This window comes from Delphinus delphis, chromosome 4 (assembly GCF_949987515.2).
Source record: "Delphinus delphis chromosome 4, mDelDel1.2, whole genome shotgun sequence".
Lineage (NCBI taxonomy): Eukaryota > Metazoa > Chordata > Mammalia > Artiodactyla > Delphinidae > Delphinus > Delphinus delphis.
Window position 1 is genome coordinate 67,045,922 of NC_082686.1, and position 16,577 is coordinate 67,062,498.

Consider the following 16,577-nt stretch of genomic DNA (forward strand, 5'->3'; position numbering starts at 1 on the left):
TTTCATTCTGAAAATAATTTTATTATTTTACAGTTGTTCAGGAAAGTTCCTGGGTTGCTGTGACCATGATTTGGCCACCACAGAACAAAGGATTAGAGCGGATCAGTCCGTCCACCAGTTTTCTCTCCTCTCTGGGTGGTGAGAGCAGGCAGGGAACATGTGCAAAATGAGAAAATAACCAACGGGTAAGGGTTGGAGAAAGGAGAGCTGGGGAATAGGCACAAACGGAATTCAAACCCGGCTGTCATTCTCAGGCTTGGATTTAAATATTTTGTCTTCTCTATAATCTCCCTCCATTTTCCTCAGCTCTCTGTTACCGCAGAAGGCAGATGACGACGCAATGAGAAACTGGAATAACTGTCACCAACAGCAAAGCAGCTTCGTACTTCAAGCAGCTAGGAGTGGTTGTCACAGCAGTCAGACCTCCCTGGCTGGGAGTCAGTGCCTCACCTAGGACTGGTTCCTAGGGTACTGTCTTAGGGTCCACATTCGAGGCTTATTCAGATAACACACAAATGACAAAAATTGAATCCCACTGTCCATAGCCAGTTCCTCTTGCCTTTCAGTGAAAGGAAAGGCACAGGCCACTTAATACCTTAGTACACATGTGATGAAGGGATAAGTAGTGGGATCCTCACCTTATAGTCCAGGACCATGACTCTCACTCCACTTATGCCTGAACAGCCAGGGAAAGCGATGCCATCCTCCCCTGTGATCCAACAGCTAAAACCCCTGGGGAGTTCTTCTATTCTGGCTCTATTTTGCCAGAGACCTAATTAGATATCCTATAAGATAATGTTCCCCAGAACATTCCCCCTGCCATTGTTTATGGCAGGTTCACCTTCCCTCTGAAGCAGGACAAAATATAAGGTACATGAGACAAAGAAAGTATCAATCAAAATGATATTGGACTTCTGATTATTAGGTTTATTGGAACCGTCCTCCTGGCTGAAAGACATTCCTCAGCATCTTTCATAGGACCATAAAAGATCAGGGCCCTGCAAAATCTGAACAAATATTGGGCTCAATAACCAACTGTGGGGCCTCCTCAGATTTTGCGGAAGAGTCAGGTCCTGGACAGTAGAAGAAAGCAGACTCACTGGTCCCTGCAGCTCTAACCTGTGCTCATATCCACCTCTTTTTGCAGGCACTTTCTGTGGAGAGTTGGAGAGAGGACCTGTAAGTGGGAAGATTGTTCCATTGGAATTGATGGTTTTGATGCTAGAGGTGAGGGAATTCCAAGTTCTGAGGGGAGTGATCCAAAAGGTGAGAACTAGGTTTATAGATGGCCTGTGAAACATAGAACAAGTAGGACATGAACCATCAGAAAGTAGATGGCTGCCAGCAGTGGCACCCGTGTCCGGGAATGACAGAGTGAACGCAGGACCCGCTTCCATCCAGCACCACTCCGGGTCTGAAAGGAAAATTTGAAAGTCAGAGAGTTTTGCCCTATAGAGTTCTGTCCCTTTCCCTTCTCCAACCACTGTAGAAAAGAGGTAACCTGAGAGAAAGCCCCTCGGGGCCAACGACTTGGCAGCTTCCACTAGTTTCTTCCAACCTTCCATATCCTTCCAGTCTCAGGCCCACATTCCTCCTCCTTGACCCCTTGCCCTCAACACAGCCAGCCCTGTCTGAGAGTACAGTACCCTCTCTTTATCCTTCTCCCTTCTTACCCTTCGACAACTGTTGCTTGTAAGATCTATTAACAGTGCCTGCTCCTGGGAGCCACAGGAGCCAATGATAGGAGACCGGGCAGAGTCCCATTCGCCATGCTCCAACCTGTGTTGAGAAAAAAAAGAGGCATTGGTCCACGGCATGAGAGGCTGATGGCCTTCTTGTCATGTGATGCAGGGTAAGGGACTTGCAGCAAGGGCTGCTCCCACGGCCCCACCCCCATGCAAGGAGTGTAAGGGCAGACAGATTTCTTTCAGCAGCAGTAGAGATGGTAATAATTACCAGGAATTGACTGCCTACTGTGGATCAGATGCTGGATCACATGCTTTACATACATCTAATCCTCAGGTTTGAGGTTGGTGCTATTATCTTCAAAGGCTTAAGGAGGTAAAAGTACTTTTCCACGGTGGCACAGCTAGTGAGATGTAGAGCTAGAATTCAAAACCCAGGTGTGTCTCTAAACCTCTGCTACACCATACCTGACTCAGAGAAGCTCATTAATTTTTTTTCCATTTATTAAAAGCTAATAGGCAAAAGCATCCAAGAAAGATTTTTGTGGGGTTCTTACAATTAAACTGAACTGGCAGCCTCTACTGCTTTCTGCTTCATTTTTTGCTGATTTGCTTATTTATTTAATACTGGAACTTCTCCATTTAGTGAAGAAGCTGCCTTTATCCACTCAATGGTTTCTCACAAAAATGAGAAATGTATCAAGGGGCTGAGTAAACATAGTGCACACTTGATCAAGCATTTGCCTAGAGGGATGCACGTTTTAATCGTGGTGGGGAGGATGGAACTCTACTCCTGATGTTTCCTCCATGTGAAGGTATGTCCATTAGCCTAAAACTCCTGGACTTTCTTGGCAGGGCCCACACTTTTCTCCAGGAGAGAAGGAACACTTTAATCTGATTTGTGAGCCTGGAAAGAGAAACTGAACATGCCCAGCCTAGCTCCATCCTGCCTGTTCTCCTCATGAGAGCCAGGCTGGCTGAACAGGACCCCTTCTGTGTCTGTTCCTCCATAAGATAAGCTTTTCAGGGGCAGCCTTGATGCGGACAGAATGGTCTGGTACCGTGTAGGTCAGTCTGTCACCTTCTGCAGGCTAGGGTGAGGAAGGAGGAGATGTTTATAAGTATTGGTGAGCTGCTTTTAAATGGCAAGTCTGCTGAGTTCCACAAGCACTGCAGAGTGCGTATGAGGTGCTAACACGACAACGGCAGCGCCAGGCCTGGGAGGCAGCGCTTGATTAGCTGCCTCAATTTCCATTCTGCATCAGGGCCAAAGAGGGAATTGCGGAGGGGCTGAGCTTGGATTAACGGGGCTTGTCTTGATCCTACCCTCACTACAGCACCCATCTGTAGTGAGAATTAGAATTAGATCCTAATTATTCCCAAGTCTGGCCACTGAAATGCACATGAGTATGATCAGAAAGGGTCAGAAGTGAACAGAGGCTGTGTCCCTCAGCCCTTTACCGCCTGATCTGCTCCTCGGCCATGGAGAGGGCAGCCTCAGCAGCCACTTTTTGGTCACGTTCTTCTTCCAGCAGCTTCCTCAATTCATTCATCTCCTGTTTAGTGTTGCACAGCTGCTGCTGGGCTTCAGAAAAGCTTCAGGACAAAAGGAGAACAACAGCATCACTAGATGCAGGACATAGTTGCTGACACAAGGGATCCGGAGTCTTCATAAGGTTATAAAGCATGAAAATTTATAGAAAATTGTACAAACACAAAGAATATTTTAAAAGCATACCTGTCAAGAGATGTAGGAAAATCTCTTAAAGCTGTAGGAAATGCTTTAAGAGATTTTAGGGACTGACTGAATAGCTTTCATTTGAACACCATAACATTAGTAAGGTGTGTGTGGGGCAGGGGGGTTGCTGTATAAACTATTCACACACAATTTGTTATTAGAATTGTCACTTTTAATCCTCACATTAATTCTGTGAGGCCAGTAAGATAAGAAGGCATAGTAAATCCATACAATGGACTCCTGTTCTAACTCGATGACCACCCAATTTCTGCAGACATAGCACACGCTCCGGGGTTGAGAACTCCTCCCCAACCTTAGCTGTGGCTCCCTCAGTTCTTCAGGATCACCCTTCCTGTGAGCTCCATTCTTTTCCTGGGGAGCTCCTGGAGCAACATCTATATTCAGTGGTCCCTAGAAGAAGAATAAGTTTAGTAATTCAGTGATGAAAGCAGTTAAGAAACTGTGCTTAGGCAAACTGAGAACTCACTTAGGCATTGGAGAGAAAGAGAAATGTGGAGAGGAATACCTCCGTTATCACTCTCTTTAGGTACAGATTTAGAAGTGAGAATCTTTTGTTCTAATAGATTAATCTCCTACATAAAACTCTTTATTAGATTTTCCTTCAGATTCTCATTCTTGAATCTCTCCTCTTAAGGGGCTTCCCTGGTGGCGCAGTGGTTGAGAGTCCGCCTGCCGATGCAGGGGACACGGGTTCGTGCCCCGGTCCGGGAAGATCCCACATGCCGTGGAGCGGCTGGGCCCGTGAGCCATGGCCGCTGAGCCTGCGTGTCCGGAGCCTGTGCTCCGCAACGGAAGAGGCCACAGCAGTGAGAGACCCACGTACCCCCCCAAAAAAAAAAAAAAAAAAAAAAAGTTTAAAGGCTTACCACTGAAATCTGCTTTCTTCTAGTGGAGGTTCATGTACATTCCAGAAGCTACTCTGCTCCTTCCCTTATTCAACAACTCCTCCCCAACCCCTCCTCTTCCTTCCATGTCCTATTCACCTCCACCCTAACTCTCAGTCTCCTCCAACTTCAACAACCTCTCCTCTCCACTGCTGTCAACAGCTCTGCCTATTTTGTTTCTCAGGTCCAAATCTTCCTACAGCTGTCTTATTACTTAAAGCAAAAAGCCTTCCAAAAGCCTCAGTCATCACTGTTTCCCACTCACTTTTTTTTTTTTTCCCACTCACTTTTTGATTTCTCTCTCACCACCTCTCTCATCTTTTTCCTTCTAATCCATTCACTCTTTTTAAAAACTAATTTATTTATTTATTTATTTTTGGCTGCGTTGGGTCTTTGTTGCTGCACGCGGGCTTTCTCCAGTTGTGGCGAGCAGGGGCTACTCTTCGTTGCAGTGCACGGGCTTCTCATTGTGGTGGCTGCCCTTGTTGCGGAGCACGGGGTCTAGGCGCGCAGGCTTCAGTGGTTGGGGCTTGCGGGCTCCAGAGCACAGGCTCAGTAGCTGTGGTGCACGGGCTTAGGTGTTCCGCAGTATGTGGGATCTTCCCGGACCAGGGCTCAAACCCGTGTCCTCTGCATTGGCAGGCGCATTCTTAACCACTGCGCCACCAGGGAAGCCCCTACCGTTCACTCTTTAGTTTTTCCTGGACCTTATTCCTCCTCTCCTCTCCTCTCACTGTCTCCATCACACCTAATGAATCCTCAGCCTGAAGACATCAACCTCTTCGATGCTGTGCTTTACGCTTTATCATCTGCACTCAATTTCCCAACACTCTTCCCAGCCTCTCACCTTCTCACTCACCGCTTGCAGCTCTTGAACCTGCTTCTCCAGAACCGCACAATGATTGAAAAGGTCGCTGTAGTGCTGCTGGTTCTCACGGAGACTCTGACTGGTGTCACAGAGCTGAATGGAAAGAGTATTTTTCTCTTCCAGCAGTTGAGAGAACTGAAATAGGAGAGAGGATGAGCACCAGCCCATAGGACTGTTTCACTAGTTTCACCACGAGCAGTGTGTAGGCAAACTGTCCTAAGTCTTAAGGATCAAATTTTTTTATGCAAGACCTTTCTTTCAATAATAGCAAAAATAGCACTGTGTTCCTCCAACATGAGAAAACTCAGAATTTTTCAACTGAGAAAGGAAAACAATTCTGGAAGAGTGGTAAAAACTTTACTTATGGTGCCTAGTACATTAACTGAATAACTAGGAGGCAGAAACCCAAAAGCAGTCTAACAGGATAGGCTAACCAAGGCCTGTAAAAGGAGAAAGGCAATAGCTTGGGTCCAAGTTGAGATTACTAATAAATGACTATAATCCTCAGAGCTCAATATGGCTGGAGACAGAGCTATCACCTAAAAATTCATACAATAATATTCCTGGGCAGATTCTTCAATGCTGTAGACAGTTACAAGCTACCGAGAAAGTAAAAATGATAACAGGTGGTAAGAGGGAGAAACAGAATAAATCCTACTATGCCTATGTATGTAAGAAACTATATTGGGAGCATCAACTCTCACAGGGGGAAGCATTTCAGTCACTCAAGTCAGGGCTCTCCTCTACTGCATGAGTAACAGGTAGTAATTCTGTCTTCCCTTGAATGTGTCCAGCAGCCCAAGCCATTTTTTACGTCAAAAACAGATATTTTTCTTTTTCATACTGAATAAAAAATTTACCTATTGTAGCTTCCACCCAATGACTTGAATTCGGTTTTCCTGGAACTATAATTCTAATTCCTCACTTGCAGGCTGTCAAATTTTAAGCTTTAGTTATGATTAACATCCAGATACATTAACAACCACAGAGATGTCTCTCTGAAGTACCTTTTTGTTGGATAACGTACATTATGTGAAAGGAAATTGGTGTACCTGGCTGCACATTCAGTCTTTTCTCAAGTATTCTCTTTTGTAAGTATTCTGGGTTAATGTCTGTGTAAAAAAGTTGAATCAACATTTACAGGAGAAAGGACAAACAGTTTTTTAGAGATACTCTGACTGGGAAGGACATTTAATGCATATGGAAAATTAGAACAAGAAATCCATGTGGTATAACAAAAATATTTGCATAGCCAGAATGAAAAACACAACAAATAACCTTACCTCTAAAGAGCAATTTTCAGTTTACAAAGCACTTTCAAAAGTATTATCTTATTTGAGAGAGTTAGAGGAAGAACCACTATCTTCACTTACAAATGACAAAAAAGAGATGAGTGGTGACTTGTCCAATGTTATGTGGCTAAAAGATGGCAGGCCAGGACTCAAGTATGGTTCTTGATTCCAAGTCTGGAGCGCCATCTGCTTTCTGATGGTGTCCCATCTGAGAATTCAGCAAGGGAACTTAAGTAGGTTGTAGGGTTTTTCAGGGGTGGGAACAGTTAGTAAAGGAAAGAATATAAATGTTTAAGAAGCAATACTAATTGGAAAACAAAGGTAGCTGGGTACAATGACAACTACTGGGTTCTGAGACAGGGAGTAATATGGTCCTCTCCTAATATAGAAGAAAGTCAACTTTCCTGGCCACAGTAAGCAGCCCAAACCATACCAAGAAAAACCAAACAAATAAATGAAAAAACAACCCCCCCCCCCAATCACTCAGTGTTGAAAAAATCCAACACATTTTTCTTGGAAGATCTAGAGGAGAAAGGGTAGACCAGTAAAACTCACTGGAAGCAAAAATTCCCATAACTTAAGAAGTCTAACTGCTTTTAAGCCACTCTCATACAAACCACCTTTTGTAATGTCTGTACTGTTCTGTCTAGGACAGACGTAGATCCCTGTGGTTTAGGGGTTGGCAAACTATGAGCCAGGGCCTACTGCTTTTTTTTTTTTTTTTTTTGGCTGTGTTGGGTCTTCATTGCTGCGCATGGGCTTTCACTAGTTATGACGAGTAGGAGCTACTCTTAGTTGCACTGCAAGGGCTTCTCATTGTCGTGGCTTCTCTTGTTGAGGAGCACGGGCTCTAGGTGCACAGGCTTCCATAGTTGTGGAGCGTGGGCTTAGTAGTTGCGGCATGAGGGCTCTAGGGCATGCAGGCTTCAGTAGTCATGGCATTTGGGCTCAGTAGTTGTGGCTCGCAGGCTCTAGAGCACAGGCTCAGTAGTTGTGGTGCATGGGCTTAGTTGAGCTGCGGCATGCGGGATCTTCCCAGACCAGGGATCGAACCCGTGTCCCCTGCAATGGCAGGCGGATTCTTAACCACTGCACCACCAGGGAAGTTCCTGCCTTTTCTTTGTAAATAAGGTTTTATTGGAACATAACCACCCCATTTGTTTACGTGTCATCTGTGGTTGCTTCCGTGCTACAACTGCAGAGCTGAGTAGTTGTAACAGAAATGGTATGGCCTACAAACCCAAAATATTTACTGAGTCTTTAAGAAAAAGTTTGCTGACCTCTGCTCTAACTCATAAGCTACTGTATTTCACCATATCTATACTTGTAAAAACAGAATAGTAGGGAATAGAGACTACAGGATACCAATAATCATTCCCCTCATGTTTTTAAGTTTTAAGTTTCATGTTTTAAGTTTGCATTACATACAAATATCCAACAATGCTAGCAGAGATACATATAAAATCTGAGCATCCATGGGAAGAATTAGGGCAGTGGCTTGGAGAGGAGACATTCTATGCTGACAGCCCATCTACTACCATCCCATGCTAGGACCTAAGAAGCAGTCCTCCTAGCTAGCTGGGACCCATTTAGAGTGAGGCTTTAATATCACCAATTAGCTCCATGAGGGGTCACTGTGTATCCTCAATACCTAATGTATGGCCAGGCTTATAGAAGGCAGATAACAGCTATTTGTTTTTGATGAATGATAAATAAGTGAACAACCAATCCTAGGGATGGAGATGCCTCCTTACAGCTGATTTCTAAAGGAAGAACTCTTTCTCACCCAGAATGAAAGTGATCTAATGCAGTGTTTCTCATACTTTAAGTGGTATGTGAAGTATATCTCAATAAAGCTGTTAAAGAAAACATAACTTTGATAATGACCCAGAACACAGTATTTAAATATAAGTAACTGAAACTAAAGTTTCTCAAAACAAATTATATTCTTTATTACGTATTACATAATACATAGTTTCAATCTCTTTTACTTGTTTTATAAAAAAAAAACTATATGCACTATTTGTAATAGCTCAAAACTGAAAACCCCAAAAGTTCTTTAACAGCAGAATAGAGAAATTGTTATATGCCTACAATGTAATAAATACTACACAGCATGAGAACAGAAAAATCACAGTACACATAACAACATGGATGAATCTCACAAAATAAATGAAGCAAACAAAAGAGAAGATATGATCCATTTATACATAGTTCTAAGGTGGTGGTAGTGAATAGAAGACACAAGGGACTCCTGGGGTTCTGGTATGTTCTGATTTTTGATCTGGGTGCTGCTTATACAGGTGTCTTCACTTTCAGAAAATATACCATGATGCACTTGTGATTTGTGTGCTTTTCGGTGTTTTACTTCAGTAAAACATTTACATGAAAAATGTTTCAGTTGCTGTCCACGAAAATGACCTCATCATCTACTAATAGCCCTGAATTGCAGTTTAAAGTACTGTCCGGAAAAGACAAATGCCCAGAGTGATTCACAGTCTAATGTTCAGGAGGGCAAATATAACAAAGGTTGAGATGGGGTCTATTGAATAGTTTCTAGAAAGAGGAGGTGTTACAGAGCTATGAAGGGCAGAACTTTCTGGAAATAACTGACTAGGCTAGAAGAGGAACTGGGTAGGATCTGCTCTGGAGTCTCCCCACTGCCCCCCTAAAAACTCCCAGACAACCTCCCCAAAAAGGGTCTGCAATTTTACCAATTCATTTTGATCAACAAACCTACTTAAAAAAATGCAAATTTCTCTGCCAAAATTAATAGTGTTATCAGTCTCTGATACTTCAGTGTCAATTAGTTGAATTTAACAACATTTAGTAAGTACCTTCTACATAAACCAGGCACTGTGCTTTTCCATGTACATTATCATATTTACCTCAGTCTGACCTCCTCCTAACACATCAGGCAAATTACTTAATACCTCTAGGCCTTAGTTTCCTCATCTGTGATACAGCCTACTGATCTTTACCATTTTTGGATCACAGATCCCTTGGTGAATGCCTGAGTTCTTGTGATGAGAAATTTACACACACACACACCATTCTGCATATATTTTTTGGATATTTATAGCCCTCCTCAAAGCTAATTTTTGGATTCCAGAGTCTCAATGATTACTTAAATCCCTTCCAGTGCTAACATACACTACCTAGCTGGCTTCCTCTGAAGAAGGCAGAACTAGAGGAGGTGCCACTAGAGAATACTTTGACTAGTCAGAGAGCAACAGGAGTATAATAATTCATAAGAGGGTGGTGGAAGGGAAGCAGATGAAGGAAGAAGCGAAGCCAGAGAATGGATGAGGGGAGAAGACAGAGATGTGAAGGCACCAAGAATAATCTTTTTTTTATCTTACCTTGGCTTTTGCTCTAGGAACCATATGGCAAAGCAGCTCTTCCCTATAGAAAGAGGTCCTCTACTTCAGCATGCTTCCCTAGAGTGTCTAGAGTGGCAAGGCTGGGGTTTGGGAAAAAGCAAGCTGGCTTCTTTAATTCCGGAACATTAAATACACAATGAGGGAGCTTACAAATGGAGTGAAATGAAGAGCAGATCTCTCACCTCTGTCCCTGTTATCTAATCACACATGAAAATCCTCTTTCCTGAGACTTCCCTGTTACACACTATTGGGAAATACAGAGAAACTTGCTGGAGGATTTGTGGGGAGTTAACTCAATATTACTAACAAGTGATACAGATGGGGAGATGATGTTGGGGAGGAAGGCTCCCTTAAGGAGTTGGCTTTTTTATTCTTACTGAATGGGTTTCTCCAAATCGCTCCCAAGGACTCTCCAAGGGTGAGGAAAAGGAAATGGCCCTGTGTGCAGTGCTTTGGGGTAAGCAACCCAGGCTCTGAGAAAGGTAAAGCTTCTGTCCCCTAATACAGCTAGAGCCAGGCTTAACCAGATTCTACTTACCTTCTTGATTCTAGTCATGGAAACAAGAAATTGAACTCCAGCCTAGCAGGAAACACCTACCTTGCTGTTCAGTTGCTGAATTCTTAACTCCTTTTGGTGAATTTCCTTTAAGCTGTCATTGAGCTGAGTCCTAAGACGTTCTGTCTCATAAACTAGGTTTTGTGATCCATCTAGGGAAGCTGGTGTCTCTGGGGATGCCTGCCAGGATACAAACACTGATGAAATTCTCTCTTAACATTGTTCATGCTTAAATCCTTCCTTCCAGAAACCCTGCCCACCTCATAGGAAGTCATCAGATGGTTTGCCTAATAGTGGCAGATGGGCACTTAGCTTGCAGGAAGCTGATGTTTCCTGGGTAGTGGTTACCTCTGAGTAGCAATCAGCGCTGAAATCACTCACCTGTCTTTGATACTGCATTTTGTGGGTCTCAGTCGGGGAGGAAGAAGATCTCAGTTCCCTCATAAGATTCTGCAGATGGCTGAGCTGCTGATCTTTATCTGCAATAGCCATAAGGTACTGCTCCTTCATCCTCCTCTCATGAATTTCCCAGGAACTCTTCTCCATCCTAGAAAACACATGAAATAGTCACAGGCAAAAATATACTTGTGAGACAAAGATGAATAATTGCATATTTAAAACAGTATTATGGGCTGTAGAGACGTAGTAAAGAAAATACATAACCAGAGAGAAATTTATGTTATAAACAGAACTATGCAGCAAGATGATGGAGTAGAACTTAAAAAAGAATTGCAACTGGCAGGATTGGGGAAGAAAAGCAGGCATTTGGTCTGAATCCTGAACAATGAGTCAGGCAGGTTTCCATAAAGGGAAAAGCATTCCAGGTTCAGGGAGCAAACAGAACAAAAGGCACAAGAATGAATATATATAGTGAGTTTTGGAATTGTTGTAGTAGTGTATAGAGTGGATAGGGCAGGAAATGAGGGTGGAGAGGAAAGAAGTCAGACCCTGTGGGGCATTGAACACCATGCTAAATAAAACGTACTCTAAGCAATGGGAAACCACTGTAATTCTTCAGAAAGGCGATGCCATGATGCAGTATACTATCAGGGTTATGAGAATGCAACTGTAGAGTCTGAAGGATCTGGGTTCAAATGCTGGCTCTATCATACACTAGGCATGAGACTCTGGGTAAAAGTAACAATCTCTCTGAGTCTCACTGGTAAAATGGAAATAAATGATCTATTCCTTAGGATTAGTGTGAGGATTAAATGAGATACTTTATGTCATGTACCAAACACAGAGCCTGGCATATCACAATCACTCAACAAATATAAACTGCTGATATTTATTTATCCCCTGAATTTGACCAAGAGGGAAGCTTCTATTTGACCCCAGCTAATTTGCATAGTTCTATCAAAAACTGCCTCTCTGCCATATTCTTTAGTTCTACTTCTTTCTACACTATGATTGAAAAAAACCAGTAGGATTGTAATCAAATTTCTGCAGCATCTGTTTACTTTGAATAGTACCCATGTCTCTAATTTTTCCTAAAAATATAAGATTTTATTTGAATTGCATCTGACTTTTTTGTTTCTCTCTAGAAGTAAGGTAAAATGGTCCTTTCTTTTCTAAAGGACATACACCAATTATGAAATAATCCTGCTATGTCAAGAGGTGACTTGGATTACAGTCAGATTTTTTTAAAAAGGCAGAGCTAAAACTTAGAAACTAAAATAAATTTTTATTACAAGGCCACTATATGGAAAAGGCACAGAAATTTTCTAAAACACTTTCTCCGATATTTGTCTGTGAAAAATGAGAGAGAATAAGAAAGGAGGAGTGTAAGACTGAGAATGTACAAGAAAGATCACAATTCTTCCATAAAGCTTTAAGCCGCCATTTTGTTTAGAAAGATGGACAAGTAGTTATGGTGTGGAGAGACCCTCAATGGAGAAGAGGCACTAAGGAACAAACCTGATTACTTAAGAGAACACAGCCATAAACGGGCTATACCTCACTTACCCCTTAAGTAAGAGAGCACAGGAACCAGAGCAGAATAAGCAAATCAGTAGCTACAAGTGGAAGAGAAATGTTACTGTATAAATCCAGGCTCTTCTCATAAGCCAAACCCAGTGCCATAGAAGTCTGAATGAGATGTTCCAGCTTTTTCATGTTTGAAAACCTCATTTCTCCCAAGTATTTCAAGAGCAAAAAACAGGGAATCTTAAAGATATTTGGCTAAAGAAACTGGTCCTAGAGTCAGTGAATCAAATCTGTGTCCTCATTTTCTTCTTCTAAAAGTGACGTTAAATGTCTTCCTTTCCTTCTCATAATTTACTCACATCCACTTGATATACAATTTTTCTTTTCTTCAAAACTTCTCAAATGTGGAAGGTAAAGAGAGAAAGGCTAAGAGAAAGGTGGAAAGGGAGAAAATGAGGGAGGAAAAAAATCAATAGGCCAGAAATCATTTTCTTTCTCCCTCTTTTTCTCTTCCCTTAAGGGTCAACTTTATCAGGAAAGTATCCTTTCAGAATGCCCTGTGAGGAAGTTTAAAGAGGAACAAGTGGCTGCAGAAAATAACCCTTTAGAGCCTTGCAGCCCTTCTTCCGTTTACACTAGCAACTGGACACAATATTTTTTTTAGTTCCAGGTGATCTGGAGATAATGTGGGAGATGTCAAGGTGATGTTCCCATGTGCTCCCAATCACCTTTGGGGGGCCCTAAATTCAGTGGTCAACATTAATGTGCATCTGAGGGAAGATGATCTCTTGATGGTGAATTGAGATTCTAACAGAATAAGCTAGGGCAGCTATTCCCTGGCGGAAAAAAGGATGAGGTTAAAATGGAGCATCTTTCTTCTAGGGTTCAATTCCAGAAAGAAGAAACAGAAGCAATTTGTATTCCCAGAGAGCAAAAATTCAGTATTTTTACCTTCTCTGCAATCATCCTTTGATTAAAAAAATGTGCTCTTGTATTATCTGGGGAAGTTGCCAACTCCATGGAATAAGTTTAATATATTTTCACTTATAAAAAAGTCTGTAAAGATGTTGAATATGAAAATCTTTTGGACGTAATTTCACTCCATAAAATTTAAATGACCAAATTCTAAAAAGCATTTTGCTCTATAAACCTTGCTTAAGGTTTATTTTGAAATATCACGTTAGTAAAGTGCATGGCATCTAGGATCTGTGAAGGAACAAATCTCTTCTATCTACACATTAAGAGCTCTCTTAGGGATGTTACAATAATAATTTTACTATATTGATATCTGTCATCATGGTAGATAATGTAACCTGGATGGGACTCTAGATCCCACCTCATATTCTCTGTATTCACTTGCCTATGTTTGTCCTGTAGCAGCAGGTGAGACAAAGCAGGTGCTGCTTGATCAGCAGCACTTTCCAACATGGAGATTCCCCTTTTAGTATCAAACTCTGAAAGCTTTGGGTTTGATTTTACTAAGGTGGCATGTACCACCATCTTACACTAAACAGTAATAAAGTCCCAACAATGAGGCTGCAACAACAGGACCTGTTTTTATACACTGTTAAGCACTTATTCTTTACCTTTACTTTTCAGATCAAATCTGAAACAATGAATTAAAAAACCATCCAAAATATGAGTTCCTATCATAATTTTTTTCCCTCTAGTAGAACATATAGCACTGTTAGTCATCTTTAAAGGAAAAGGGCTTGGATTTCTAGATCCAGACAAGATGGAGTAGATGCAGTTTTCCTTATTCCACCCACTAAGTATAGATAAAAAAACCTTGGAAATTATATATAAAACCAAACATAAGACAACTGGAAAAGATGGAGAAGAAGGTAGAGAAGCTCAGGACTCTAGGACTTAAGGAATGACATGGTGGTGACTTCACTGGTTTTCCTTTTTGAATTCTACATATCCCAAACTGGGTGAGGGAGGATCCAACAACTTAGAACACGAATGAGTGCCAAGAAAAGTTTGCTGTCTTTTGCCAAAGGCCCAGGAAGGGGAGGACTAGCAAGACAGAAACATTAATGACAATAACCACCCAACTGCAGCAGAACGCCATGGAAAGACTACAGTATCTCCCTACCGCCATTAACAAACTCCTAGTGAACAGATTAGTGTCATTCTTGCCTGGAGGTAACTAGGTGCACCTCACCCTCCATGCTAGGTGGTGTCAGAAGAGACCAAGTGGGGACTTCCCTGGTGGGCCAGTGGTTAAGACTCTGCGCTCCCAATGCAGGGGGCCTGGGTTCGATCCCTGGTCAGGGAACTAGATCCCACATGCTGCAACTAAGAGCTCGCATGCTACAACTAAAAGATCCCGCATGCTGCAACTAAGTATCCTGCATGCTGCAACTAAAGATTCCACGTGCGGCAATAAAGATCCCTCATGCTGCAACTAAGAGCCAGTGCAGCCAAATAAATAAATATTAAAAAAAAGAAGAAGAAGAAGAAGAAGAGGCCAAGTGTGTACACTGGACTGTCCATCACTCTGGTAAAGAGGTGCCTCTCTCTAACCACCCTCACTCTCACCCTCGCTACGGTGTCATTGGAGACAACATGTGGAGACTGGACATCCACCTCCACCCATAACAGACTAAAATGTTCCCCCCTGTTCCTGCAGAGGTAGTAACAGAAGATGCCAGAGGGAAGTTTGAACTGTGGGCACTAACCAGTGGTAACAGGTGCCCCTCCTCAATCACCCTCCTGCAGTGTCAGTGGAGATTAAGTGGGGAGCCTGGACTTTCACCACTGCCCAGTAACAATGAAGTGCTGCCCTCCACACCCCTGAGTGGTATCAATGGAAGCCATGTGTGGAGCTTAGACTTCTACTCTCACCTAACAGTAATGAGGCACTGCTCCCTGCTAACTGCAGTCTCAGTGGAGTACTAAGTGGGGAGCCTGGACTTCCTCTGGCAGTATCAGGGCACTGCCTCCCACTAGGGGTTATCAATGAAGGCTGAGTAAGGAGCCCACTGGACTTCACCCTCCTCTAGCAGTAAAGTGGCAGTGTTCCCCTTCCCCTGCTGGCATGGTGTCAGTGGAAGCCTACCAAAGATTTAAGTAAGATTGAGTCTTAAAACTTATAGGACTCCAAAACATCCAGGTTACAACTGAAAATCACTCATCATACTAAAAACCAGGGAAATCACAACTTGATTGAGAAAAGAAAATCAATAGATTACAACACCCGAGATGACAGAGATGTTGGAACTATATATATGGAATTTAGAAGTATTTTAAAGTGGCCATCATAGAAATGCTTCAACAAGCAACTACTAACACACTGGAAATAAATGAAAACAGAGAAAGCCTCAGCAAGATAAAAGACCTGAATGGAAATTTTAGAATGGAAAACTACAATAGCCAAAATAAAAAGCTAACTCAATGGACTCAATAGCAGATTGGAAGTGATGAAGGAAAAAGAAAAATTATCAGTGAACTTGAAGACAGACAATAAAAATTACTGAATTTGAATAAAGAGAAAAGTAATCAATAAATTGATTTCATCAAAATTAAAAAGACCTTCTCAATGGAAGGATGAAAAAAATAAACTGCAGACTGGAAGAAAATATTTGCAAGCCATGTTATCTGACAAAAAAACCTGTGTCTGGGGACTTCTCTGGTGGTCCAGCAGTAACGAATCCACCTCCCAAAGCAGGAGGTGCGGGTTTGATCCCTGGTCAGGGAACTAAGATCCCACATGCCGTGGGGCAACTAAGCCTGCCCACCACAACCACTGAGCTCGCGCACCTCAACTAGAGAGCCCGTGTGCCGCAAACTACAGAGCCCACATGCCCTGGAGCCTGCATGCCACAACTAGAGAGAGAAAAAAAGCAAATGAAAAAAACAAAAACCCGTATCTGGAATACATAAAGAACTCTCAAAACTCAACAGTAAAAATTAACAACCCACTTAGAAAACAGACAAAACACATGATCAAATATTTCATCAAAAAGGACCTATAGATAAGCATGTAAAAAAATGTTCAACATTAGTAGCCATTATGCAAATTAAAACCACAGTGGAACAGCATTACATACCTGTAAAAAACTAAAATTTAGTTACAATATCAAATGCTGATAAGGATGTAGCATTTGATATTGAAACTGGACCACTCATATATTGCTGGTAGGAGTATAAAATGATACAGTCATTCTGGAATACAGTTTTGCAGTTTCTTAAAAAACTAAACGCCACTTATTATATGAC

General features: G+C 42.2%; 1 protein-coding gene across 11 annotated transcripts in view; it reads right to left on the reverse strand.

Annotated features, from left to right (window-relative positions):
• The window catches only part of GOLGB1 (golgin B1), an 85,607-nt gene continuing 69,030 nt past the window's right edge, over nt 1-16,577 (reverse strand). For 5 of the 11 annotated variants that reach the window (XM_060010746.1, XM_060010743.1, XM_060010742.1 and 2 more), the window contains 7 exons: nt 10,809-10,974; nt 10,470-10,607; nt 5,176-5,331; nt 3,737-3,834; nt 3,147-3,281; nt 1,674-1,779; nt 1-1,414 (listed from right to left, as the gene is read on the reverse strand). In XM_060010746.1, the coding sequence (XP_059866729.1) occupies nt 1,280-1,414; nt 1,674-1,779; nt 3,147-3,281; nt 3,737-3,834; nt 5,176-5,331; nt 10,470-10,607; nt 10,809-10,974 (934 nt within the window). In that variant the 3' untranslated portion in view covers nt 1-1,279. The remainder of the gene's footprint in view (nt 1,415-1,673; nt 1,780-3,146; nt 3,282-3,736; nt 3,835-5,175; nt 5,332-10,469; nt 10,608-10,808; nt 10,975-16,577) is intronic. The other 6 variants (XM_060010744.1, XM_060010739.1, XM_060010737.1 and 3 more) reach the window with 4 other exon arrangements.